This window comes from Balaenoptera borealis, assembly GCF_965194805.1.
Source record: "Balaenoptera borealis genome assembly, chromosome: 18".
NCBI classification, from domain to species: domain Eukaryota; kingdom Metazoa; phylum Chordata; class Mammalia; order Artiodactyla; family Balaenopteridae; genus Balaenoptera; species Balaenoptera borealis.
This window is the reverse complement of record NC_138877.1, coordinates 26,072,900-26,098,598: the sequence shown is the minus strand read 5'-3', so window position 1 is coordinate 26,098,598 and position 25,699 is coordinate 26,072,900. Positions and strand designations below refer to the sequence as shown.

The following is a 25,699-nucleotide window of genomic DNA, read 5'->3' as shown; positions in this document are numbered from 1 at the left end:
GTTTATCTCTTTGTCTTATCTGCTTGCTCTGCTAGAAAGTAAGGTTCATGGGGATAAGAGCCCTTATGTAACTTCAGCTTCTAGCACAGTGCCTGATACCTAGCTGGTGTTCAATAAAAATGCATTGAACAAAAGTTGATTGCTTACTATAAAATGTTAAGTGATAAAAGTATGATATAAAAGCATGCGTATATAGTATTCTCTCAATGTATATGCATGTATATTATATATATATATATATGCAAAGAAAAGTATGTAGGAAAAAACAAAAATATTAATAGTCATGGTTATTTTTGTGTTGTGGAATTACGGGTGATATTATTTTCCTTAAATTCCTGTATTTTCCAATCTTCATATAATGAGCTTGTGACTTTTATAATTCAGAAATAAATTCTCTTTTTTTTTTCTCAAAAGGATTTAAAAATATCCTTTTATAGTTTTATGAGATATACTTTTGGGACCAGCTTGCAGGTTACGGAGAACAGGGCTTCTCCAACGTTAATGGGCATATAAATAACTTAAGGATCTTGTTAAAAAGCAATTTCTGATTCAGTAGGTCCAGGCTGGGGCCTGATACTCTGCATTTCTTTTTTCTTTTTTATAAATTTATTTTATTTAATTTATTTTTGGCTGTGTCGGGTCTTCATTGCTGTGCGGGGGCTTTCTCTAGTTGCAGCGAGCAGGGGCTACTCTTCGTTGTGGTGTGTGTGGGCTTCTCATTGCGGTGGCTTCTTTTGTTGTGGAGCACAGGCTCTAGGTGCGCGGCCTTCAGTAGTTGTGGCATGTGGGCTCAGTAGTTGTGACTCGCGGGCTCTAGAGCGCAGGCTCAGTAGTTGTGGTACATGGGCTTAGTTGCTCAAGGCGGCATGTGGGATCTTCCAGGACCAGGGCTCGAACCCGTGTTCCCTGCACTGGCAGGCGGATTCTTAACCACTGCGCCACCAGGGAAGTCCACCAGTAATATTTTCTCAAATAACTGGGAATTGTCCCTAATTTGTAAGCTTCTAAGTGTTAATCAAAGTCTAAAAAGTGACTTTGAAGGAATGTGTTTTTTTCACTAGTAAATCTATTCTTCAATAATAGAAATAGCTGAATTGCCTGCTAAGTGCAACAAATTATGGAGAAAATAACTGCTTAGGAAACTAGTTCATTCCATGTCTATTTTGACATTAGCTTCGATGTAGTTTATTTGAAGCTAGTTTGCTATTGATAATTAAGCATTTTGAGACTTGGGTGGATAATTAATTACAGGAAACAAACTTTGTTTTCCAAACTTCATCTTTCTGCCCCAACATCAGCACTCAAAAGAAAGCACAAAATGGCTAAAACCTAGCAGATTTACAACTTGATGAAAATCTTTCATTTCATTATCTGGAGTTTTAGGGATACTAAAAATCTCCTAAATAACTGTCTAAGACTCTCAGCAATTGCTTGTTCTCTAAGTTGGGATAGAGTCAGATCTAAGAAATATTAAGAACAATTATACAAGAAACAGGACATCAGAACTGTTAATAAGGTTCATTATTTATATCAACACATGAATGCCTATGCTATGGATATATATATATATTTTTCTAATAAATTTTTGTTTTTATTTTATTTATTTTTGGCTGCGTTGGGTCTTTGTTGTTGCATGCGGGCTTTCTCTAGCTGCGGTGAGCAGGGGCTACTCTTTGTTGTGGTGCGCAGGCTTCTCATTGCAGTGGCTTCTCTTGTTGCGGAGCGCGGGCTCTAGGCGTGAGGGTTTCAGTCGTTGTGGCACGCGGCCTCAGTAGTTGTGGCTCACGGGCTCTAGAGCGCAGGCTCCGTAGTTGTGGCGCACGGGCTTAGCTGCTCTGCGGCATGTGGGATCTTCCCGGACCAGGGCTCGAACCCGTGTCCCCTGCGTTGGCAGGCGGATTCTTAACCACTGAGCCACCAGGGAAGTCCCTGGATATATATTTTTGAATAATATCTAAAAACTATATTAATAAGCATACAGACATAATTAAGTAAAACCACATAAACAAACAAATGACCATATCACCATAACAAAAGTGATAAGATTTACTGAATGTCACACCCAGGAAAGCATTCCATTATGCTAGTTTATACTCCTAAGGTTTAAATTTAAGATTGCCAAAGAATACCACAGACAATTGCATGCTTTATGACAATCAGATAGGAGCATTATTATCTAAATATAATTATTTAGTGCGTTATCTTCTAAACATATTTATAAAGATCCCACTGTAATGAAGCTATGTGGAATAATAATGGTTTGCTATTTTAGATAGTCCTATATTTGACTGAAGTATACTAGTACATTTATCATTTACCAGAAGAACTTTGTCTTCAATTTTCTTTAGCAGGTTTGTGAGGTAGAAATCTCACCAGCCAGCTAAGCTAACTACCAAAGCTAATCTATTATGAGTCAGCTCTTCAAGACTATAAGTGAACAAATGTTAACTCCTTATGAGAGGTTTGCAAAATCCTGTGTTACTGATATCAATTCCAGATCAGTATTAGAGCATAGAGGCTGCTGTCGCAGACTAAAGGCACAAGAGGGGAATTACAGGTGGTGTGAATTTGGGGAAAAGGTCCGACTTAAGAGCAATAGGGCCATGACCCAGTGAAGGTATGTCAAACAACCAGCGCAACAGCACTGCGGAATTCTTCTTTTGGTGTACATGCTAATAATTAGTAAAAATGATAATAAAAGGGGGGTCCTTTCTAGGGGACCTATTACTGCCCTTGGTAAGGGGGTTATCGATTACAAAATACTTATTTTTCCCTTAGAATATTATGTTTGTCTGCTGTCTCTGGATTCACCATTATGTAAGAACCTAGGAACTTTAGGTCTTAATTTTCTAGTGCTGGTTTGCTTCTTTTCCTATACATGATTATCATCTTTTAAGGTCCTCTCTAGCTTGAAGACTTTGTTTCCATTTTGTATACCAATAAAAGAAAAAGACTCAATAAAATTTGGGGTGAGAGTAAAGAAGGAATATGCTTTTTCCAATAAATCTGCTACCCCCTTTTTCGGGTCAGCTTTTAAAATTTAAGTATAACCTACTCGTAATAAAGTGCATAAATCTTAAGTGCAGAGTCCATGAACTTTAAAAGTGAACACGCCCTTGTAACACCTGCACCTTCCTAGTCTCCCGGGGCCTCTTCTTCTGGACTTGACCTGGCACCTGCCAAAGGAAACCCCCCCACCTGACTTCTATCATCACAGATTAGGTTTGCCTGTTTCTGAACTTCATAAAGTGGAATCATACAGTATGTACTCTTCTGTGTCTGGCTACTTTGGTTCAACATCATTCCCAGGACAGGCACCGATGTTGTTGTGCCCAGCAGCACTTCATTCTCTGTCTCTGCTGTAACAATGTCCAATCATGTGATTTTGATCATGCATCACAATTTATATCTCATCTACAACTGTGTTGTTTCCAGTTTGGGGGTATTACGAGTAATGCCACCATGAGTATCCCTGAACATGTCTTTTGCAGCAGGTATGTGTGTATTTCTGTGGGGTGGAAATCCTAGATATGCTCAGCTTTAGGAGATACTGCTAAACAGGTTTCCAAAGTAGTTTTTCCAATTTATATTCCCAGGAGCAATGTATGAGGGTTTCCCTTGCTTGTATCCTCACCAATGCTTGACATTGACAGTTTCTTTTTTTCTTTTAATTTTAGCCATTCTGGTGGCTAAAATTCTTTTCTTTTTAATTTTTATTTGTGGCTAAACGAATTACTTTTTTTTTTTTTTAGGTCATGCCGTGCAGCATGCAGGATCTTATTTCCCCAACCAGGGATTGAACCCAGGCCCCCTGCACTGGGAGCGTGGAGTCTTAACCACTGGATCACCAGGGAAGTCCCGAAATGAATTACTTTTGATTCTGCTTGTTATTGATATTTTTAGGAACATGAACCAGTAGTTTTTGTTTTTGAGAAGTGAAAGTATGTACCAGCCTTTTGATCCAGAACTATGGGCACAAAGACATTTTTATATAGTAGCACTATTCATTCATTTTCAAGTATATAACTTGCAGATAAATATGGACAGATTATTTATTATCTATCATCTAGCCAGCCCACCAATACTTGGAAACTCAAAACAGGAAGAGGCCCGTCAGGATGGGTACTCTTAAAAGGCAATGGGGCTGGAAGGGGGGCTCTTTAAAAATTTACTGAGGGCTGGAATAGAAATATTGATTATTTTGGTCTGTGTATTTTATGGGACTCATTGAAATACTTCTTTAAATAGTAAGTTCCTACTGTATTTAAATAAATGCATTTATTTATGACAAAGGGCCAGACATGTTCTTTATTGTATATTCCTATTGCATGAAGAAAAGTATTCTTATAAATATGTCCATCTGGTTTGTATTATGTAATAAATTCATACTAATGAGAATTCATTACATATAAAGATAGGTTTCACTAGTAAAAAGTCTATGTTACAGACTTTCTTAAAAAAGAAATATAGTTTTATTACTTTCATGTAAAGAACACTTAGATTAACTGAAATGCTCAGAGGATGACATATTCTGGTTAATTCATTTTCTGAGAAATAATTTGGTTAACCAGAAAGCGTGAGCACATGTGCACACACACACACACACACACACACACACATTTATAGCAGTGAGGACATTTAGGAGGAATAAACTTGACAAAAACCAATTATCTTGTGGTTTGTGAACTTTGTCTTGTGATTTCAGCCCTGAAAGTATTCTGACTAATCTTAAGTCTTCACTTATTTGGGTTATGGTTAAGCAAGACTTCTTTTATCTATAAACTCTACAAGCAAGCCAATCTTCTATTATTCCTTTAGAATTATTTAATGAAAAGATTAGAAAGGTTTAAGTAGTAATTTTTGTAGAAAGCACATCCATTCTACAGAGTAAAACATACAGATGACCATCACTGAATACTTGTTGGGTGAACAAATACATGTAAATGGATATTGAGGATACTTGGAAGCCATGATTCTTTCATTAAACATTAGCTCTCATTATTTTAACATTTCTCCATGTTCAACCAACACAATACTTTTTGCTATTAATTTGCGCCATTCAAACGAAAAAGAATTAAGGTTAACTTTTGTACAGTATTTGTAAAATAACAAATTATAAATCAGTGGAAACAATAAAAAATTTTTCTTTGTGATTCTCAAAATATTTTAAAAATATTTGTTTATTTATTTTATTTATTTGGCTGTGCCAGGTCTTAGTTGCGGCACGCAGGATCCTCATTGCCGCGTGCAAGATCTTTGATGCGGCGCGCAGGATCTTTTAGTTGCCACATGCGGGCTATTAGTTGTGGCATGTGGAATTCAGTTCCCTGACCAGGGATTGAACCCGGGCCCCCTGCATCGGGAGTGTGGAGTCTTAACCACTGGACCACCAGGGAAGTCCCTGATTCTAGATATTTTGACATAGTAAAAAAATATTCTACTAAATACCTGTTAGGTTGCCAGCTGCTCTAAATGGTGAAATGCCAAAAAAAAAAAAAAAAAAAAAAAAGAAGAGCAGATACAGACCTTCCTATTTTAGGGAATTCTCTGTTTCTTGAAGTGACATCTCATTGCCAGAAAAAAAAAAAATGGCGATTCATGTACTTAACAAAGACGATTCTTGTTGGAAGAGTTTGTACTCTTGGATAGTGATGTGGAACTAAACTATTACTTTGGGTGGCAACTTACTGTCATTTTACAATGAGTTTTTATGAGCAATTTCACATCTTTCCTTCAAGAATTAGATATTTTGTACTTCAAAGGAGCTGGGAACTACACATATCAGTGAGCATGTATAACAGGCATTTTAAACTTAACAGTTCAAAACTGAGCCCTAGAGCCCATCGCCCGCTCTCCCTAAGTTCTCTCAGCAAAAGGCAACAGGGCAACCCCATTCTTTCAGCTGTTCAGGCCACATACCTGGGGATCATCTTTGACTGCTCTTTCCCTCACATCTCGCACCTGGACCACTGGCAAAGCCTCTCAACTTCCGGTGGTTTCCAACCATATGTTACTGTGTCCACATCATCCCTAGGTCAATTGTCATTTCCTCCCACCTGGACCACTGCAATGGTCCCCCTGCTTCTACTCTTGCCCCCGACAGTCACCTCTCCACAAAATAATCAGGAATATTTATAAGAACATGTCCTAACTTTCAAGAAGTACAATAAAAAAAATATCAGCATGATTAAGTTTTTAAAAAGCCTGGCTTACGCGGAGCAACTAAGCCCGTGAGCCACAACTACTGAGCTTGTGATCTAGAGTCCGTGCTCTGCAACAAGAGAAGCCACGGCAATGAGAAGCCCGTGCACCGCAACGAAGAGTAGCCCCCGCTCACCACAACTAGGGAAAGCCCGCACGCAGCAACAAAGACCCAATGCAGCCAAAAATAAATAAATAAAATAAAATAAATGTATTAAAAAAATGTCTTAATGTTGCTGGCATTACTTCAGCAATACATAGCATTCAATAAAAAGCCTGGCTTAACTTCAATTTCTCTAATCATCAAGAATGAAATAGTATTTGTTGCTCTCATATGCAATATGCATTATCCCACTTTTTGCTTCCTTCTGTTTCTTGATATCAACCTCTGATTTTTGTTTAATTTTTGAGATAATATGGGAATTTAGGCCCTGTTTATTATTTTTAAATTTACTATTTTTATATTGTGTATCTTTAAAAACATTATTCTTGACAGTTGAGTTTTCTTTTAAACATATTTACCACAATTATTTAGGTCTGATTCTGTGTTTAACTGCTCCCAATGCTCATTGCTGGTCCTTTTATACCACAGGTTTCCCATTCTTAAGGAATTCGATTCCTCTCTTAACTGGCTGGAATATTTACACATATGTATGTATAGATGTGTGTGTGCACATGTGTGTATACATATTTACTTCAAAATTATTTTCAAAAGGATACTTAAGTGACATATATTTTAAGTCTCTGAATATCTGAAAATGTCTTTCTGTCACCTTTGTACTTCGGCTGAGTAGAGAATTCTTGGGTCACAACTTTTCTCCCCCTAGATCCTGCAGATGTTGTTTCACGATCTCTGGTGTTCAATGTTTCAGGGACAATTAATGTAAGATGAATTTTTCTTTCTTGGACAATAGCTTAGTTTTTGTCTACCTGTATGCTTTTAGGATATTTTCTTTTTCTTTCTTTTTTTTTTTACATTCTTATTTTCTTTGTTTTTGAAATGTTAAAATTCCAAGAGGCTGTGGCGAGGTGCTTATCTCTTCTCATTAACTTTGCCTGGTACTCAGTAAAGGTCTTTTGATCCATTGACTTAAGGCTGTCTTTGGCTCAGCACAGTTTTCTTTTACTATTACTTGAATTATTGTTTATGCGTGTTTTTGGTGGCCTCTTCGGGAATATCGTTGATTCAGCATATATTTACTGAGCACTTACCATGGGCCAAGTACTGTTCTACTTGTTGGTATGGCTCATGGCTCTATGTGTTAGCTCTCTGCTCTGTTTTTGTTGACCAGCTTTCTCATAGTTTTTACCTCTTCACTATGGAATAACAATTCAAGTTTTCCATTCACATTAGTACTTAAGACTGGATTGAGTCTGTTCTTTCTACATTTAATGTAGATTTCAGCTTTGGCATTGCACTTGTAGTTTTCTTCTAGTCTTTCCTTATTTCACATACTTCAGGTTTCTCTGAATTTTGAGAACACAAAGCAGATGTTTTCTAAAAATGTGGTGTTTTCTGAAGAAAATATTCTAGCCTATAAGCATCTTCTTCTTCTACATCTTGAATTTCTATTATTCTGCCTCACTGCAGAATTATTTCATAGAGCTCATCTTATTTAATTTTTTTGTGTCTTCATTCTTGGATGGTAGGATGGCTGTTCAAAACTGTTCAGCAACAGATTGGATGGATTCTTCACTTTGTTATTATTAGAATTCTCCTTGAAGATTTTAGACTGGTGTTAGTAGTTGAAGCAAAGCTATACTACTAGCTCAAGAGCTCTGCAGGGAAGGAGTTGGAACTATGGACAGTCACAGCATGAGAACTTCATCTCCACATCATTTCTTATTTTGTTTGGAAAAGCCATTGCAATGGGGCCTTTTGGCATTTGTTTGATCTGGTCTTCAAGCCAAGTATTAGTTGAGGCTGGTCTGGCCCCTTTCCCAGAGTTACTGCCTTTCCAGCTTGTCGCTTTATGCCACTGCATAAAGTCTAGACCTCTCCACCCCCTCACTGTTCCTCAGAGCTGCTACTTTCAAATGCTGCTGCTTGGCAATGACAACATGGAGGTCAAGTGATCTGCTTCTCACCAGCTCTAGGGTTCTCTCTTCTACTCCCTGCCTCTCCAAGCAAGAGATGTTAATGTGATTTGTGGTCTCCTGTACTTACTTGCTAGAAATGCTATTTCTTAGGAAGTTTGAATTGTCTTTGGTACTATTATTCATAGGGGTCACACTGCATTAAATTTTGCAGAAACTCTTCAAAGCTTCTTGTATGTCACTAGCATTCTTCTCCAATTTCTGTCATCTGGGTTTTGTACTGTTTACAGCTTTTTAGTATTTTAATCCTTTTAATGGTCACCCGGCAAAGATTGCGTTCGATGCCTTTGCTCACGCAGCCTGGAAGTCAGGACTGTACTTCTAGGCTGCGCTCGGCTGACGCTGTCCTCTCATGGCCACTGATGCCACATGCTAAGTGACGAGCCATTCATGTGCTAAGAAAGAGTAACTAGCATTTTACTCCTCTCCCCAGAAATGCAGATGTTCCTTGACAGGCCCATCTTCACCTTTCCCCCTCTTTGCTCTATACCCTCACCTTCATCAACACATCTTCCCTCTTGGTTTGGGCCATTTCTCTACACAGATGACCATAAAAATACAGACATATCTATACAGATATGTAAGCCTATCTGGTCCTAACCTTGCTCTTGAACTCGAGTCATATCTTAAAATCTTCAAATACCATGCTTGCTTGACATTTTTCCATAGGTGTCCCAGTAGTGAGAAAACATAATAACAGCCAAACCAAACATCTGCTTTCTCCACAAGCCTCTCCTCTTCCTGTGTTCCTTGTTTCTGTCCCCTAGGGCTTGAAAACCTCACCATCCCCTTCACCCCATGTTCCATCAGTCACTGTCTTCCGGTCATACCTCCCAACTGTCCCATCCTTTCCATTTTCACTTCAATTACCTTGGTTTGGGTTCCTATCACTTCTTACCTGAATAACTGAAGTAATGTTATGATATGATTTCCTGGCTTCTTCCACCTCTCTCTCCTCTAAGACTTAATAACTCCACAATTATGAAACTTCTTAAAGAAGATAAAACCACACCACTCCCTTTCTCAGTCACGTCCATGCTCCTCACTGATTACAAAAGACAGTCAGCATGGATTCACCTTCTCTCTAGTTTTCTCTCCTACTACTCCCTGCCCACAAGCCCATCCCAAAGCTCTGAACTCTAGTCATGTTGGACTATTTGCCATTCTCTAAACAGCCTTGCATTCTTTGTCCTCTGCTCATAGGTTTCTTCTGTCTTGACTAGAGCTACCGAGACTGCCTTTGGTGTGTGAACACTTGTTACTGGTCTGTGATGAAACAGGTCACAGAAGTTGACAGTAATCATTTAGAAACTTATACGGCAATTTGACAAAGTAATTTTATGTTTGTTGAATCTAATATTAAATAATATGGGCTTGTATTTCGTATGTTATTTTTTATATCATTTTTTTCAGTAATTCATTTCTATTTTATTTCATAAAAGTGTTAGTCCGTTAAAAGGAAAAGAGAGTTGAAGAACAAGATAGTCTTTGTAAGGAGTTACTGGGAACAATCAGCTGAGCTACTATAGAAATAAGCTTCCTTAGGAGCCACTAAATTTGTTACTTGAATGTTAGAGAAACACAAACATGAAGGCATTATTTTCCCAGTTAACAATGTGTTTGAAGGACTGACCTTAAAAAAAAAAGGTTAAAAAAGGAAAAATTCATCTGTGATCAGTTGAAAAAAAAGCCTGGCCCCTCTCCACAGAAGGTTTGAGAAGCTCTGGTCCAGACCATCTTTCCATCCGCATCCTTAGAAGAGTTGCCAATTGAAACCATACTCATCCTTCTCGGTCCAGCTCAAATGACATTTCCTCTGTGAGTCTTTCCCTAACTGCCCAGCCTAGAAGTTGCTCGCACATCTGTCTACATAACCATAGCACTTTGTTAAAAACCTTTCTGTGGCATCTACCATATTGTGTCTTCTCTTACAACTAAACGTGTCTTTTTCACTAGAAGGTTAGCTGTTGAAGGCAAGAACTCTTAGACAAAATAGATATTCAGTAAACGTCCACTGGGTGAAACACAGTTACTATAGATTAAACAAAGCGAGTGGGGAAATGCTTTCCGTTCTTTGCATACGGCAAAGTAGGGGCTCAGAATAAAGTTCCTTACCTGGCACCTACCTGTCTCCCAGCCTCAAAGCCTTTTGCATCTCACACTGAGTGGTATCCTGCCCTTGGCTGGACCTCAGCTCACACCTGAGACCACAGTGTCAGGCCTTTGTCTGTGCTGTGCCCTCGGCTGGGCATTGTTTTCACCCTTCTTTGTCTGGTTAATATTCGTGTGTCCTTCAAGACTCAGGTCATGGATTCTTTCCTTCAAAATCTATCCTAGAATCCCCTTCCTCTGGGCGTCCACTGCATACTGTTCATTCCTCTACCTAGACGCTTACATATTAAACAGAAATGATCTGTGCAGGTGCCTGTCTTTCCCACCTCTTGAAGTTAATACCTTTGTGAGTACAGAGACAACATCTTATTAATCTTTGTGCCCTCAGTGCCAAGCACAGTGCACGTCACACATCAGGGTTCACAAACACCATTTATCTGAACACAAGCTCATTCTGAACCACTAAAGGAAAAAAAAAGGAACGTAATTGTTGGTTCATGGAGATATCATGCTAGGCAAAGCAATCAGAGAAAGGCTAATTTAGTTTAGCCTGAGAATGAAATTACTGATTGTAGATTAGAAAAAACACTGGAGAGAAGATACGATTAAAATCAGTGGCTTTTTGTAGAAATGGATATTTTCTATTGTTAGGGAAAGCTGGAATCAGAGATTCAGATTCTGAACCGAGTATAATTGAAGTTATTATAGACCCTACTATTCTAATGAGAAAACTCTTGTTACTGATTCATAAAAGGTCCAATCACCAAGACTCTATGATATCCCATGAAGAACCCAGTCAAGAAGCAAAGGAAGGTCACTGATGACAGCTGTCTTAATTGAGAAGAGTGGCCCGTGATGTAACAGAGGCACATGCAGAAGCAGCGTTGACACGGGTGGCAAGACTTTCCTTTTCCTCAGATCTCAGCCCAGCCTCTCAATGCATGGGCTTGAAGCTGTGCTTTCAAAGTCACCTCGAATGATGATTTGCTAGTTCTTGGCCCGACTTTGTGCTGATCACTGAGGAAACACCCATTGTTACTGGGATTACACAATAACCTCAAGACAGCTGGATGTTATTAGTCAATCAGAACCACACAGGACTGGCAGGAGATGGCCAAAAGGTGACCAAATCCAGGCCTTCCTGTTTCCATTGCAATCTAAAGATTCATATTCCACATGAGGTCCTGTCTATCCTTGGCCAGCGGCTGTTTGCAACTGGCACTATCTTTCCAAATTGAGGATTAGAAGCCCCACTTGAGAATAACACCTTGGATTAAAAAAAAAAAAAGATTCGATAAGGGAAACACTTGAAAATACTTAAGAAGTCACAGCAGCGGGTCTGACTTTTCTTCCTTTGGCTGATCTTGTAAATAAAACATCATTTATATTAAAGGGTTGATGTGAAGATTAAATGCAATGATGTTTGTAAAAGTAACTATAGCTTGGTGCCCAGTAAATACCAATCAAGACATTAACTAATACCAGATGAGGATCCTGTGTTGGCATTTGGATAATGATGCAAAATGTTTTAAGAGTATATGTGAAAGTTATACTTTTCACAGAGTTGTAGAGTTGGAAGAAGATAACAGGCTTAAGAGATCACAGGGACCTAGGCTTTGGGCTCAGACACCTGCTACGCTAGCCACAGGGACCCAGGACAAGCTATGTCACCTTCCTAATCTTCAGTTCCCTCACTATAAAGTGGGAACAAAATATCTGTATTTCATAAGATTGTGAGAATTGAGATAATTTATGTGGCTCAGTCTCTTTACCTATCGAATGTAGAAAATAATACTGACTGGTTATTGTAAGGACTAAATAGCACAATGAATGTAAAGTACTTGACTGGGTGCCTGGCCTGCAGTCCAGGTTGATGAATATCAGCAGGTGCAATGAAGGAAATGATGAAGCTAATTCTTCTGTAGAGAATGCTATATGCTAGGCACTGTTTTAAGGGGTTTACGTGTATCATCTTAATCTTTTTTTTTTTTTAAATCACAAACAAATTTAATTTTTCTTTTAAGGAAGAAGAAAAAAGTAAAAGAAGGAAACTGGAGGGCATGGCGGGGGTCCCACAATGCTGTCTCTGCTATGACTGCCCTTGAGCCTGTTATGGCACCATTGATATCCGCTCCTACAAGACAAATCATCCTAGTTAATCTTAATAACTGCCTTTTATCTGTTTTCCCCATTTTACAGAACCCAGGCTGTCTGGCTCCAGAGCTGGCATTATTAGCCACTAAGGATGATGATGATGATGATGGTGCTGCTGACGATGGAAGAGATCTTGGTGCTGCTGCTGATAACGTAAGGCACCTAGTAGAATAACCGGCACATGGTAATTGCTCAATAAATGCTTGCTGTTATTAAAATGCTGGTGTTACTTGTAAAGATTTCTAGAGATGGAAGTTCTATATCCATTTTAGGTACTCATTTAAGGATTAAATTACTTCTATTCCTTTTCTTATATCTTAAAGCTCTTCCTTGCCATTATTTAAGGCTGTTTTCTCTTTTTCAGATTTCCAGGGGAGAAGAGAATGAAAACTTCCCTGAGATAATTATTTACTCTATTTGAGGGTATTTAGAAAGTTATTAACCCTAATAACTTTACAGATTTTTTTTTTTTTGGTGCCAAAAAAAAAAAAAATCTTTTCCATCTATTTAGTCTTATCTGCTGCCTTTCTTTGAGTCCTTCACAATTTTCTTGTATTTCTCTCTTTGCAAGCTGGAAGCAAAACTAAACGTGGTTTTCTGATACTGGTCTCATTGCTGTGGTGTTTCACAGAAGAGTCATTCCTTAATGTTAACCCTAATCCTAACCCAGGCTTAATTGGTGTCCTACTTTGAGAAGTCACAGCACTGGGCCTGACTTTCCTTCCTTTGGCTGATCTTGTAAACATAATATCATTTATCTTAAAGGGTTGATGTGAGGATTAAATGCATTGATGTTTGTAAAAGTAATTAGCATGGTGCCCAGTGAATATCAATCAAGATATTAACTAACACCAGATGAGGATTTTGATTCCTTCAATTAAAAATGTATTCTTGCATCTCTTCCTAGTACTGTGAATCATCCAATGGCCTGTTTGTCCACCGGGTCAAACCCAATGCTGTGTGCAAGTTCGCACGGCATCCAGGGCCAGATCACGATCTGGTCCTTACAACTGTGTCAGCCTTCTCCCTTGCCATTTGTCCCCCACCACGTACACGGTCTTCTCAGGCACACTGCGTAACGTGCTATTCTCTGAACTCACTGTGCTCTCTCATGCCTCTGTGCACTTGTATGTGCTGTGTCCTGTGTCTGGAATGCCCTCACTCCTCAACCACCTGGAAAATTCCTCAGCATCTTTTAAGAGTGAACTCAAGCGTTGCATCCTCGGTGAAGCCTTTTCTCATTCATCCCATAGAATCATGCACATACTTCTCTACAGAACTTAGGAAACTGTTTGCTTGTCTTCTTAAAGTTCCTTCTTTGAGGGCAGGGACTGCATTTTCTTTTTCTTTTCTTTTTTTTAATAAATTTATTTATTTATTTATGGCTGCGTTGGGTCTTTGTTGCTGCGTGCAGGCTCTCTCTGGTTGTGGCGAGCGGGGGGCTACTCTTCATTGCGGTGCACGGGCTTCTCATTGCAGTGGCTTCTCTTGTTGTGGAGCATGGGCTCTAGGCACCCGGGCTTCAGTAGTTGTGGTGCATGGGCTTAGTTGCTCCGCGGCATGTGGGAATCTTCCCGGACCAGGGCTCGAACCCGTGTCCCCTGCATTGGCAGGCAGATTCTTAACCACTGCGCCACCAAGGAAGCCCCGCATTTTATTCTTCTATCCCATCAAGAACTTAAGAAATGAACGAATGATGGGACTATACTCACTCTTCAGTCTTAGTACCAGCACCATACCTCCCATTACCCTCATCTCCTGTGAACCACTCATTTTGGGTCTTATTTGCCTACTGTGTTGCCCTGGAGCTCAGAGCCCACCCAGAACTTGCCCTCAGTGTTCAGGGAAATGAGCACTTTTAAGTGAGTGACTATGGAAGAAAATCCAATCATTCAATGTTATGTTGTTCACATAATTTATAAAAAATCTTACGCTGTTTTATCTTAAATAACTGTATATGGATTTTTTTTTTTAAAGCAAACGACTTAAGTCTTATACTTCCTAGATTTTGAAATTAGGCATCTAGTTAATCATTATAAAGACCTTTCTCCTTCCTTTCCCTTTGGAAGTGATGTAACTTTTCCTAATCTCCTGATGTAGTTTAGATCTATTTAGAAATGAGGCTTTCTCAGAGTTTGAGGTGGAAATGGTAGATTAAAAGTGCATAATGAAAACTTCTTACCTCCAATAACTAGCAAATAATAATAAAACTTCCCCCCAAAAGAACCAAAGAGGGAAAGGGCATAACTGAAGGCCATGGACTTCAAAGGAAAGGACAGAAGATTCCAGAGCAGAACGGAGGAGCACACCACAGCCTGGTTCCTAATCCCGCCCCCTTCTCCCCTGGAATGTGGCTTCTCTCTCTCTTCAGGCAAAACAATCTGACATAATTTGTGATTTTTCAGAATACTTAGCCCTTCCTTAATTATCTGTGCAAATCGGTCAGAACACAATCTTAAGTGTAAAATCTCCAAATAACAAATCTTTGCTTAAGAAATATTGAAGCATCTTATGCTTCTAATGGATTCGAAAGCAGTTTGCTCACTTAGATTTATCCTCTGAAGTCTTATTAATAACGCTAAATGTCTTACTAGTCTCTGTTATCACAGATAATACAGACATGCTTTTTACAGACTCTGGCATGAGGTGTTTATCTTATAAATCAAATGCAAAAACAACTTAATATTTAAAAAAAAAGAAATATTGAAGCATCTTAATATTTTTAGGGGCAATAGCAACATGAACTAGTTCTGAGACGACGAGCCTATGAAACTGCAAAGAGGCCGGCAATATGGGGACCAGGGGAGGGGGGGTCAGGGTGCACAGGGGATGCACAGTTTGGATGATCCAAAATGTTCCTGTCATTGCCTGGGAGAGTCATTCACAAGAAAATGATTTGCAGGGAGAGAATTCTATCTGTGGATTTCTAGTAGAGATGGGACACTCATAGATCTAGATGAGGAGAATCAGGAAGTCTGATGCCTTTTAGGGTCACTGGTTAAATTACTGCTTCCTGGACAGGAGGAAAGGTGAGGTCAAATATTTTTTACCTGACAAACTGAACTAAGAAAGCCATGGAGTGACCCACAATTTTATGCAAACATTTTGGCATTGACTCATTTTTTTGGACTGGCTGATTAGGGTTCAGATAACTTTCTCCAATAGTTCTGGGGTGAGTCTAGTTTGGGGCCCAGATTATTTTCTTGGCCCATACATGTTGATTACCTGTAAATTATCCAGGATAATTCGGAGGGAGTGCACCTGCCGTCGAACAGCCCCTGAAAACCTTTCATAGGTTGCAGCATCATATTCACTCATTTGGATCTCCTTTAGCCTAAAATCAGAGGGCAAAAAAGACAACAGCTGAAAGCCTGTACCTGTGCATCTTTTACTTCCATTCATCTACTGCTAAGAACTGTAGCAAACTCCTCGGTAACTCAGGAGGCCTTTGAGGAAAAAAAGCAAGAAGTGATGTCTCCAGCTAACGTTTCAAAAGAGAGGAATGTGTGTGCAGTGATGCGCTGGGAAATGGTTAAGTCGCCCTGCAGAGGAAAAAGCAGCCCTGATTTGTAGTGTTTGTTGATTTCTGTGGTGGTCGATGTTAAGCTATCAATAGTGAGGCCCCTGAGCATTGAGTTAGAAAGAAGTGTGCAGTTGGCTGACGTGAGCCAGTATGACTCAGCTCTGTAGCACACCGCTGCTGTATCCCAAACACGTGTCGTGATCCTGGCAGATGGTCAGTTCGTGTGGCAGATTCCTAGAGAGATCCTATGGGTTGCTTTTTAAGACCAAGGACATATATTTGGTTGATCATGATAACAGCTCAGGCCCAGAGAATGTAAATAAATGTGTTGCTATGTAAAACAGAGGAGTTTTCTGAAATTGACTGTGTACTTTAAATAGGATAATTGTGTTTTAATATTATTGTGGCATTGAAATTCTGTCCTCCCAGGACAGTGCTCCTTTTTACTGTTTTTCATTCTTTGCTTCTGCCGCAGCCCTGCCAGCCCACTTGCAGTTTCCTCAACCCATTGTGTGCCCTTGTCCCTGAGCCCCTGCATGGGCTTCTCTCCCACCCAGAGTGCCTTTCCCTGCTTCTTTGCCTACTAACTTCCACGAACTCTTCAAGGCTCATATCAATGGTCACCTCCTCCAGGAAGCCTGCTCTGATCTTCAGATTTGTCTTCTGTGCTCTTGAATCACTTCATGCTTTTCTCTGTCAGAGCATTGCTACCTATGCTATAGTTGTCTGCTTCCTGCCTTCCCAACTGGACTCTGCTCCTTTCTTTCTCATCTTTATCTGCACGGTGCCTACCATGATCCCTAGCATAATAGATGCTCAAAATAAATTGATATGAGTGACTGAAATACAAATAAGACTCAATTATTTAAAATGCAGCATCTTAATCTAATTTTAAGTAGAAGGTTTTACAGTGTTTTATCCATAATACACATTTCTACAAATTTCTATAAATGTAAAGGGTACTAATACTAGGACAAGGAATGATGAATGCATATCTCAAAAGCCTAACCACAACACGGTGTTCTAAGCTGCTGTGTGTGTGTGTGTGTGTGTGTGTGTGTGTGTGTGTGCATGTACACAATGTTGGAGGTATGGATCCTAGGTGTAGAGCTGAAACTCTTATCAGGAGTATAGTTTTATTGCCTTGGGCTGGAACAGAACCCCCAAATGCTCAATGAGGATGAATGGTCTCTATTCTTCCCTGTCTGGCCAAGTGCTGGAAAGAATCCATCCATCACAGGGCAGAGCACTAAAGGCTTATTAGAATCACATAATGTTAGGCTTAGACCACCATGAGGGCAGATATGCAATTCCTGCCCTACCACCTGGCTGGGTTAGCTAATGCCACCTCAGCTGTCAAGACCCGGCTCAAAGTTCACGTCCTATGAAGTCTGGCTCAATCCCTTCATGATCATTCTCTTCCACAGTTATCTGCTACGGAACCTATACACTTCGTTGCTGTTAATACATAGGTCTATTTTGCCCTATCATAGTGTTTTTCAAACTTTATTTTCCACAGTAGGAAATAAGCTTTATATTGAGATCCAGTAAACAAAAATGCACGTACACACACGTGTGTGTATACCTGAGCCAAAAATTTAATGAAAAATACCTTTACTACATGTGATGTACTCTCATTTTTTCTCTTCTAATCCTCTGGGGTAAGGAACATGTCTTATTTTTTCTCAGAATCTCCAGTACCAGCACAAACCCTGGCACCCAGTGGCATTCAATAAATGCTGTTGGATAGCACTTTTGAAAACACTGGCTATCAAAAGGTAAATACCTGAAAGGTAAATAATATCTGAATGGTCGTTTCCTGAGGTGACAAGCCAAGGTGCTCTTCTAAATCTAATTTACTCTCTGCTCTGAAGGACGAAAAGGAATATGTGTATAGGACTTGACCTCCTAACAATGCCTCTTATGTTTAGTTTTGGCAATCTCTTAAACCTCTCTATAAGTTTTCATTAGATTAAGATATGTCTCAAGTATCAAGCCTGACAGAAGCTGGGCACAATGACACTGCAGGACATGCTACCAACCCATTCATACCTGGGAGGCTAATGTGCTCTCTCCCAAAGAAGGGAGATTAGTACTTTTCCAAAGAAGGGAGATTAGAAAAAAAATGTAGGCATAGCTTGTCCTTAGCAGGGGAAACACACACACACACACACGCGCGCGCGCGCACACACACACACACATCAAGGAAGGAGCCAGGCAGTTAGTAAGTCAACTCAGGCAGACTGGTCATTGTAGAGAGATCAGAATTAACTCCAGTTATAGGGATACCTCTGGCACCATTGTGTTGCACCCAAAACACACCACATGCTGCTCTAATTATGAAGAGATCTGGAAATCATATTCCAAGCTGTGTCAGCTTTCACAAAAATCACCTACAAGGTGTTCAAAGCTGATAACGTTCTGAAAGATGAAGACCGAAGCAGGGAGCAGTGAAAGAAAATAGGACATTTTAGCCTCTGTTTGAGACAAGACTCCCAGGGCTAATACTCTCAAACCCACAAAGTGAGCTGAAAATAGGTCTTTCTGCTGCTTTAACCCTGATCAAAACTTCAGGGCACAGCTGCTTCACATCCTAGTAATCTATGTGGACTGACTGCACGTTGTTGGCACAGTATATTCGTAAAGGGTATATTTATTGTTACGTAAGAGTCTGGGAATTTTAGTTCTCATTTTACTTTTTCGTATAGGTCAGACTTAAATACTATAATTTTTGGATCAATTATGAGGAAAACAAACACAAGCTGAAATCTAGTGTGTAGGGCTGATTAGTTTTGCAAATGGTAGTGGGTACAATTTCCACAGTTGGTGTCCACCTTAAACGCTTTTCCAAGCATGTAAAAGTACCTCGCCATCTATTTCATTCTTGTTTTATTGGTTTACTATTTCTGTTCTGCTTTATACATGTCTTACACTTGTCCACCTGTTACTCTTCCTGAGTTAAGCAATTCTTTCTTTCTTTCTTTCTTTCTTTCTTTCTTTCTTTCTTTCTTTCTTTCTTTATTAGCTGTGTTGGGTCTTCGTTTCTGTGCAAGGGTTTTCTCTAGTTGCGGTGAGCGGGGGCCACTCTTCACTGTGGTGCGCGGGCCTCTCACTATCGCGGCCTCTCTTGTTGCAGAGCACAGGCTCCAGACGCGCAGGCTCAGTAGTTGTGGCTCACGGGCCCAGTTGCTCTGTGGCGTGTGGGATCTTCCCAGACCAGGGCTCGAACCCGTGTCCCCTGCATTGGCAGGCAGACTCTCAACCACTGCACCACCAGAGAAGCCCTAAGCAATTCTTGATATGTAGGAACCAGTATCTAGCTGAAATCCAGATACAAATGAATGCTAAGTAAATATTATGTTGATAATATCAAGAACCCATCAGTAGAATTAGGCTCTTCGAGGCAATATGGTGGACCTCTAGGCTGATGGATAGGTCTGGCTGTCAGTCTAGCTTTAGCCAGTCTTTGAATTAAGGATGAAAGGGTGATACCATTACTTGTATGCACTTGTGTATTATTCATTCCACAAATATGTATGTGCTTGCCAGGCACCAGGTTCTGGGCGTAGGTACTGGGGATATACTAGAGGGCAAAATATCCTGCCCTCAATGAACTGGAAGTCAGTGGAGAAGAAATAAGCTATTCACACAAATAATAACACTATGGGAAAGAGTGATAAGAGCTATAGAGAAAAGGTACAGGGTGCTATAAAAGCACAAATGCAGGGACTTGACCTCATTCTGCATATACCTAAAACTGCAAAATAGCTTTAAAACTAAAGCATCCAAAACTATTGGATGACAGTGAAGAATGATTACTTTTTAAAGACATGATAATGGTTTTGTATTTTTATTTTTTTTTAAGTAAAATATTTCAGAGACACACTCTGAAATATTTACGATGAAAAGACAGAAAATCTTGAATTAGCTTCAAAATAACCCAGGGATGGGGACTAGGAATGGAATCAGATTTTTCTTCCTGAGGTCGAGGGAACAGGTCCACAGGGTTCATTATACGTTACTCTCTACTTCTGTTTCTGTTTAAAAAGTTTCATAATAAAAAGTTTAAGAAAAATCTTTCGCAGTACTAAATTGAATACCCATCAAATAGGATTATTACTACACGAAAGTAGAAAGCAACATTTTTCTGTGTGTTTTCTGTCTTTCTCAGGGTCTCCATGTGCTTTTATTTCATCTTCTCCTTTCTCATCGCTTTGTCCATCTCCTCTGTATTTCAACCACCTTCCAGTATTCCTTCACGCGGACTTAGATTCTTCTCTGCAGCGCTTAGTAGAGGTGTCTGGTTTTCTCATTCCCTTCTCCACTTTTTCTCTTTCCTCCCTTATAGCCACTAAATTTAGTTGTCTTATTATTACAGATGCTCCTTACTTTCTTTCCCCTGTGGCGCAATGGTCCCTAATAGAACCAGGTTCCTCACCCTTATCATGGAAATCAGAGGAGGGCTTGTGTACTTGTACCCAAGCACTACTTACAGGTCCTTCTTTCTCCCTGTGAACTCCTCTGTCCATTTGTCTGCTTACACAAAAACTGAGACAGGACTTGTGAGGTTTTCCGCGTGGAAACAATAGGAACTCATCATTTGGGGAGGAGATGATGATGTGTATCTAATTATTTGGTTCTTTTCCTAAATCAATATTTATTGTTTATATGAATCATAGAGCCATATTTTAATTCTAACAAGACCTTGTATTATAGGATTCCTCCCATCCTTTTTTGAGAAGTTTAAACTGCTTTCATTCCTAACACAGTGATTTGTCTTCATAACCTCTCTGAGAGGAAGGGAAAGGGGAGTCACCATCAGAAGAACAAATTGACGCCCAGTGACGATAAATTAATTGTTTGAGGTCTCCAGGGAAGCCAGCAGAAGGGCTGGGAGTGACACTCTTGTCTTACCTACCTGCTGAGTACATGAGGGTCCTAAGCCTTGCAGGCTTTCCTGAGGGTGTGGCAGGAGGGACCTGCATTTTTGTGTCCCCATTGTTCTGGACTGTTTACTTGCAGGATGTGTAAGCACAGCACGTAATGTAAAACCAGATGTCCTGCGTGGGAGGAACTTCGGAACTCACATACCCTGGAGCGTGCTTTTCCTGAACTGCACCCAGCTCCTTTCACTGAGCACAGCAGTATAAATCTGCCTCCCAGACCCCTGTCTATGCCCTCACTCCTGAAGGAGATCTTGCTGCTCCTTGGATATTTTTCACTTTTAGCTGATGAACACATGTGGATGTCTAGTGAAAGCATCATGAGGATTCTTCTCATTTTTTAGATGGTTCCAATCAAAGTGGCTCCGGATGGTTCCAGCACATCTGAAAGCTACAGGCTGGTTGGCCTGGATTTCAAGGCCTCCACCCACTGACAGGGCCTCCACAGTCAACCTCACTCCCCACCGCCCCCAGCTGGTACCCTTTATTCTGCATAGGAGAGCTGGCTCTCTCTGCCGTAGTCACTCTGCTCATCCTACGCTGGCCCCTCTGGTCCCTTAGTCTTCCCTTCCCGGAATGTCCAAATACTGGCTGAGCTCAGGCCTCACCTCACATCAGCCCACAGACCTTACCCTTCTCTGCACTGCCGTACCACGGGACTTCAGCACTTAACCAGGTGGTGTGTGAGTGTGAGTGTGTGTGTGTACACTAGTCCTGTCTCCACGTAAATCTACAAGATTCCTGAGGGCAGGAAGGGACCATCACGTAGCATTATCTGAATTCCCTATGTGGTCTGGGAATAGATGTGGATGGAATGATTTGACCTTTAGTTTCTCCGAAGAGGAGTATCTTTGGTTTTACTTTCTAACGTGCTCAAGTCCTTCCTCTATACGACCATATGTAATCAATACATTTAAAAGGGCCTGAGTAGAAAGGGTGGGAGATTATGTTCACTCGGCTGTCTCCACTGGGAGGGGGGTGGCTACGGATTTCAGTTTGTGGGTCCAAGTTGCTGCATGAGGAATAGAATCACACAAATCTGGGTCTACTTCAGGGTCCACTGACATTTCATCACAGTGGCCGACACTGCTCCGGATGCAATGGGGTCCACTCACCTCTGTTGAAATGCTCTCTGGCCCATCTCTCTCGCAGCTCTCTTCACCTCCTCAGGAACCGCATCTTTCTCAGCCTCAGAGACCTGGTACACTGTATGGCCTGCATCCAGCCGGTAAGGACCTCCTTTGCCGCCCAGACCTGCAGTGTCTCTTCCCCCTGGGAGGAAACCAGAAAGTCCAGGTGATTAGTCTGATCCAGATCACAAAAAAGAAGTCAGATCATGGCTTTAAGGCAGTCCTGTGCAGTATATGAATTGTACTTCACTAGTAATTAAATATTCAAATGACTTTCTTCTGGAAACACAGGGCATCCCCCTATCAAGGACGCTTTCTTCTTCTCCATCCAGCCAATCCCACGCAGATTTCAAGGCTCAGTCCAAATTCCATGACCCCTCACCTGATGACTCTACCTCACAGGGATCAATACTCCTATGCACTATTTGTTATTCTTTAAAATTTATTTTTTCTTTTCTTGTCACCTATAGTGTGAATGGGATTATATTTTACATAGCTTTGTAGCTCTGTACCTATAAGAGGCTTGAACATCATAAATACTTAGTATATAGTTGTTAATTCAATGAACGACACTCCTCTTCCCTCACATGTAACCTCATTTTTCCTTAAAATAAAAGAAAGATGACCAGGCTATCGATCCTGTTTCCTCTGTTTTGCAAATGATAAAAATAACGCATAGAGAGGTTAAGTCACCTACTCATGACCTCATATCAGTGGATGAGCCAAGATTAGAAGCCAATTATTATACTAACTTTGACTTTTAGCTTAGAATAATATACAACAGATAAACATTGCCAGCTTCAGGACAGCTTATAAATACAAACGCAAGTTTACATGCTTGAAAATGTGCATTATGTAATATTGCATAACTTACAATGTAAAATTAAATGCCTAGAAGATTAGGTAGGTAATGTTATAAGAAGTGGTGAGAATTTGGCTAACTAGAAAAGACGTGCCCTGTCTCAACACATTCAAATTCATATTATTTTAAAACACTGCCTTGACCCCCAAAATACATATATTGGCTAGATTGGCTACATATTTGGCCCCTGGGCTACCAGTTTATTACCCCTGCTTTATAATGATTAAAATACTAGTAATCAGTTTCTTTTGTTCATTCACAAAAAACTTGGGAACTTAGAAGAGAATCCAATATTGGAGGGGCAGCATAATATTGAATATTATATTATAGTATAGTATAGTATAGATTAGTATAGTATACTAGTACTATATAGTACAGTATTCTATAGTTAAGTCAGACTGCCTGAGTTTGAATCCTGGTTCCAATGCACTAGTCATGTGTCCTTGACTGAAGTTCCTTAACTTCTCTGTAAGCTCAGTCTCATCACCTGTAAAATGGGGATACTAATATTATTTACTTCATGGGATTGTCATGAGGCTAAAATGCTCAGAACAGTATATGGCACAAAATAAGAGCTTTATAAGTGACTGCTCTTACTATTATTTACACAACTACCAGTCATTTCTAAGTTTCATAAAGTGGAAAATTTGAAAGCTTTTAGGCTTTGGTTAAATTATGCTACATTTTTCTTTTCTCCCTTGAAGCCTTAAGTGGTGTAATAAGTTAAAAGCAAGAACTCAGCGTACTCTGTTTCCCTTATCAAAGTCCAGGTAGGTCATTTCCTTTTGGGAAATACCATGAGAACAGCCTATTAATTATAGTTTATTTATCCTTTGATTCCAGCACATCTTATTTCATTTTTATTTAGAAATGGCTGGTGGAAAATTCCGTCTTGGATGTGTGTGATTCCTGGCTGTCACCTGTGGACGGCCTATAGGCGGAGGGGACTGGAAATTGGACACTGATGATGAGATACAAGTCAGGTTTCTGGGACCTGACTCCCTTCCTCCTGGAGGTATGGGTGGGTCATGAGTTAGAGCTTAAAAGTTCAAGGGCGCTGAGATGACATCGTTTTTGGTGAAACGAGGAAAGGACCCACAACCGTTTATAGAGGCTGGTGTGAGTGATGGACAGCATGGGAAAGCACGGTCCCTTGGCAAAGTCATACGGGGGTGGAGACGGCGTGAGGACAGAGTTCTTCACGTCCTCCACTTCCAAGAGCCTTTAATTTGAACTTCTTAAATGAAAATGCTGGCCAGAGAGTCCAGACTTCAAGGTATAATCTTGAAGCTAACCTTGAACATCCTAAATCTGTTAAGATAAGGGGGAGAGAGGCAATGGACGGGTTCTGATGATGAAGAAGGAATCAAATGAGTTGTTGGGTCAGAGCTCAGTTCAATATAGAGAATTCTGAGGGAAGAGAGTGACAAAGAGAAAAAAAATTTGCAGCAAAAGAGCCTTGATAAATTGAAAAATAAAGGCTGGAGGAAGCAAAAGCAGGGTCTTCAGGCTGGACAGGTATGTGAGCTAGTAGACACAAGCTGAATAACAAGCGAGAACGTCCGCTCCAGAGGAGCTCACTGCTGGGAAACCTGCATCTGGCCAGCTCGTCCCACAATGCATTCCACATGGATTAAATCTTGCTGGCTTGACACTAACTTCCAGATCAAAGGACATTTCTCAAAATATCCTTTCTTTCAAGCTGATGCTTGATGAATAAACAGAGCAGGCAAGGAGTCCACAGGCCGATTTGATAGCACATTGTCCGAACACAGAAACCCATTTCCTCCCGAGGCTGTCAAGGCCAAGAGGCACAGACCAACCTCAGGGAAGGCGAAGAACAGAGCTCATGCCAGCACTGCTCATGGCCGTGATAAGATCAGACAGTGCGCACACAGTCTGGCCCTATTCCTGCGGCTCTGCAGATGTGTCTGCTCCAGCTGCCGCAGAGGAAAGAGGAAGGCAGCAGCTGTGGGAACAATGCCCTTGTCGGGCAGCCAAGAGGAAGGAGTGGACCCCAGTCATCGGTTCAGACCACAACCACCCCTCTTATCTCAAAACCCTGCATTCTCAACATGCTCACTTCTGAGATGTGGAGAACCAGGACCATTTCTTTTCAAAGTCAGCTGGTCAAGAAAGAATTTACTGTCGATTTCTGGCATGATTCCCAAGGGCATGGAATTTAAAAGAGGGGATTAACACTTTTAATGAATACATTCTTCATGCCAGGTCTTGAGCTCAGCGCTTTACAATCATAATCTCATTGAATCCTCATCGCAAGCTTGTGAGGCAGTTAATATTATGCCCCTTTTATGGATGAAGCAAACCTGGGAGGACCAGAACGGTCTTAGGTCAGAGGGTAGCAGAGTCTGCGGGACTCCAAATGCCAGGGTTTTTCCGTGTCTTGATGTCATGCTGGGACAGAGGGCAAAGGCACACTCCAGCCAACTAACGGGGGAGACAGAGAAGGCAGGCTGATTCCTGAGCCTTCTTGGGGCTGCTATGATGTCCACACGGGCTTGCGAAGTCTCTGGAAGCCTGACCCAGGAGAATGCCACGCTACGAACCTGTGCCGCCAGCCCAAGTATTGCCGCCCACGTGCGGCATGTTGTCTGGGTCCTCCTTGCCGTGTTTGGGGGAACTCACGTCTTCACCGCTCTCTCTGTTGATTGTTATC

General features: G+C 40.7%; 1 protein-coding gene across 3 annotated transcripts in view; it reads right to left on the bottom strand.

Moving 5' to 3' along the window:
* VWA8 (von Willebrand factor A domain containing 8) overlaps positions 1 to 25,699 on the bottom strand; it is a 364,407-nt gene that overhangs the window by 28,388 nt on the left and 310,320 nt on the right. For all 3 annotated transcript variants that reach the window (XM_082365255.1, XM_082365257.1, XM_082365256.1), the window contains 3 exons: positions 25,590 to 25,698; positions 22,146 to 22,302; positions 15,790 to 15,898 (listed from right to left, as the gene is read on the bottom strand). In XM_082365255.1, the coding sequence (XP_082221381.1) occupies positions 15,790 to 15,898; positions 22,146 to 22,302; positions 25,590 to 25,698 (375 nt within the window). The remainder of the gene's footprint in view (positions 1 to 15,789; positions 15,899 to 22,145; positions 22,303 to 25,589; position 25,699) is intronic.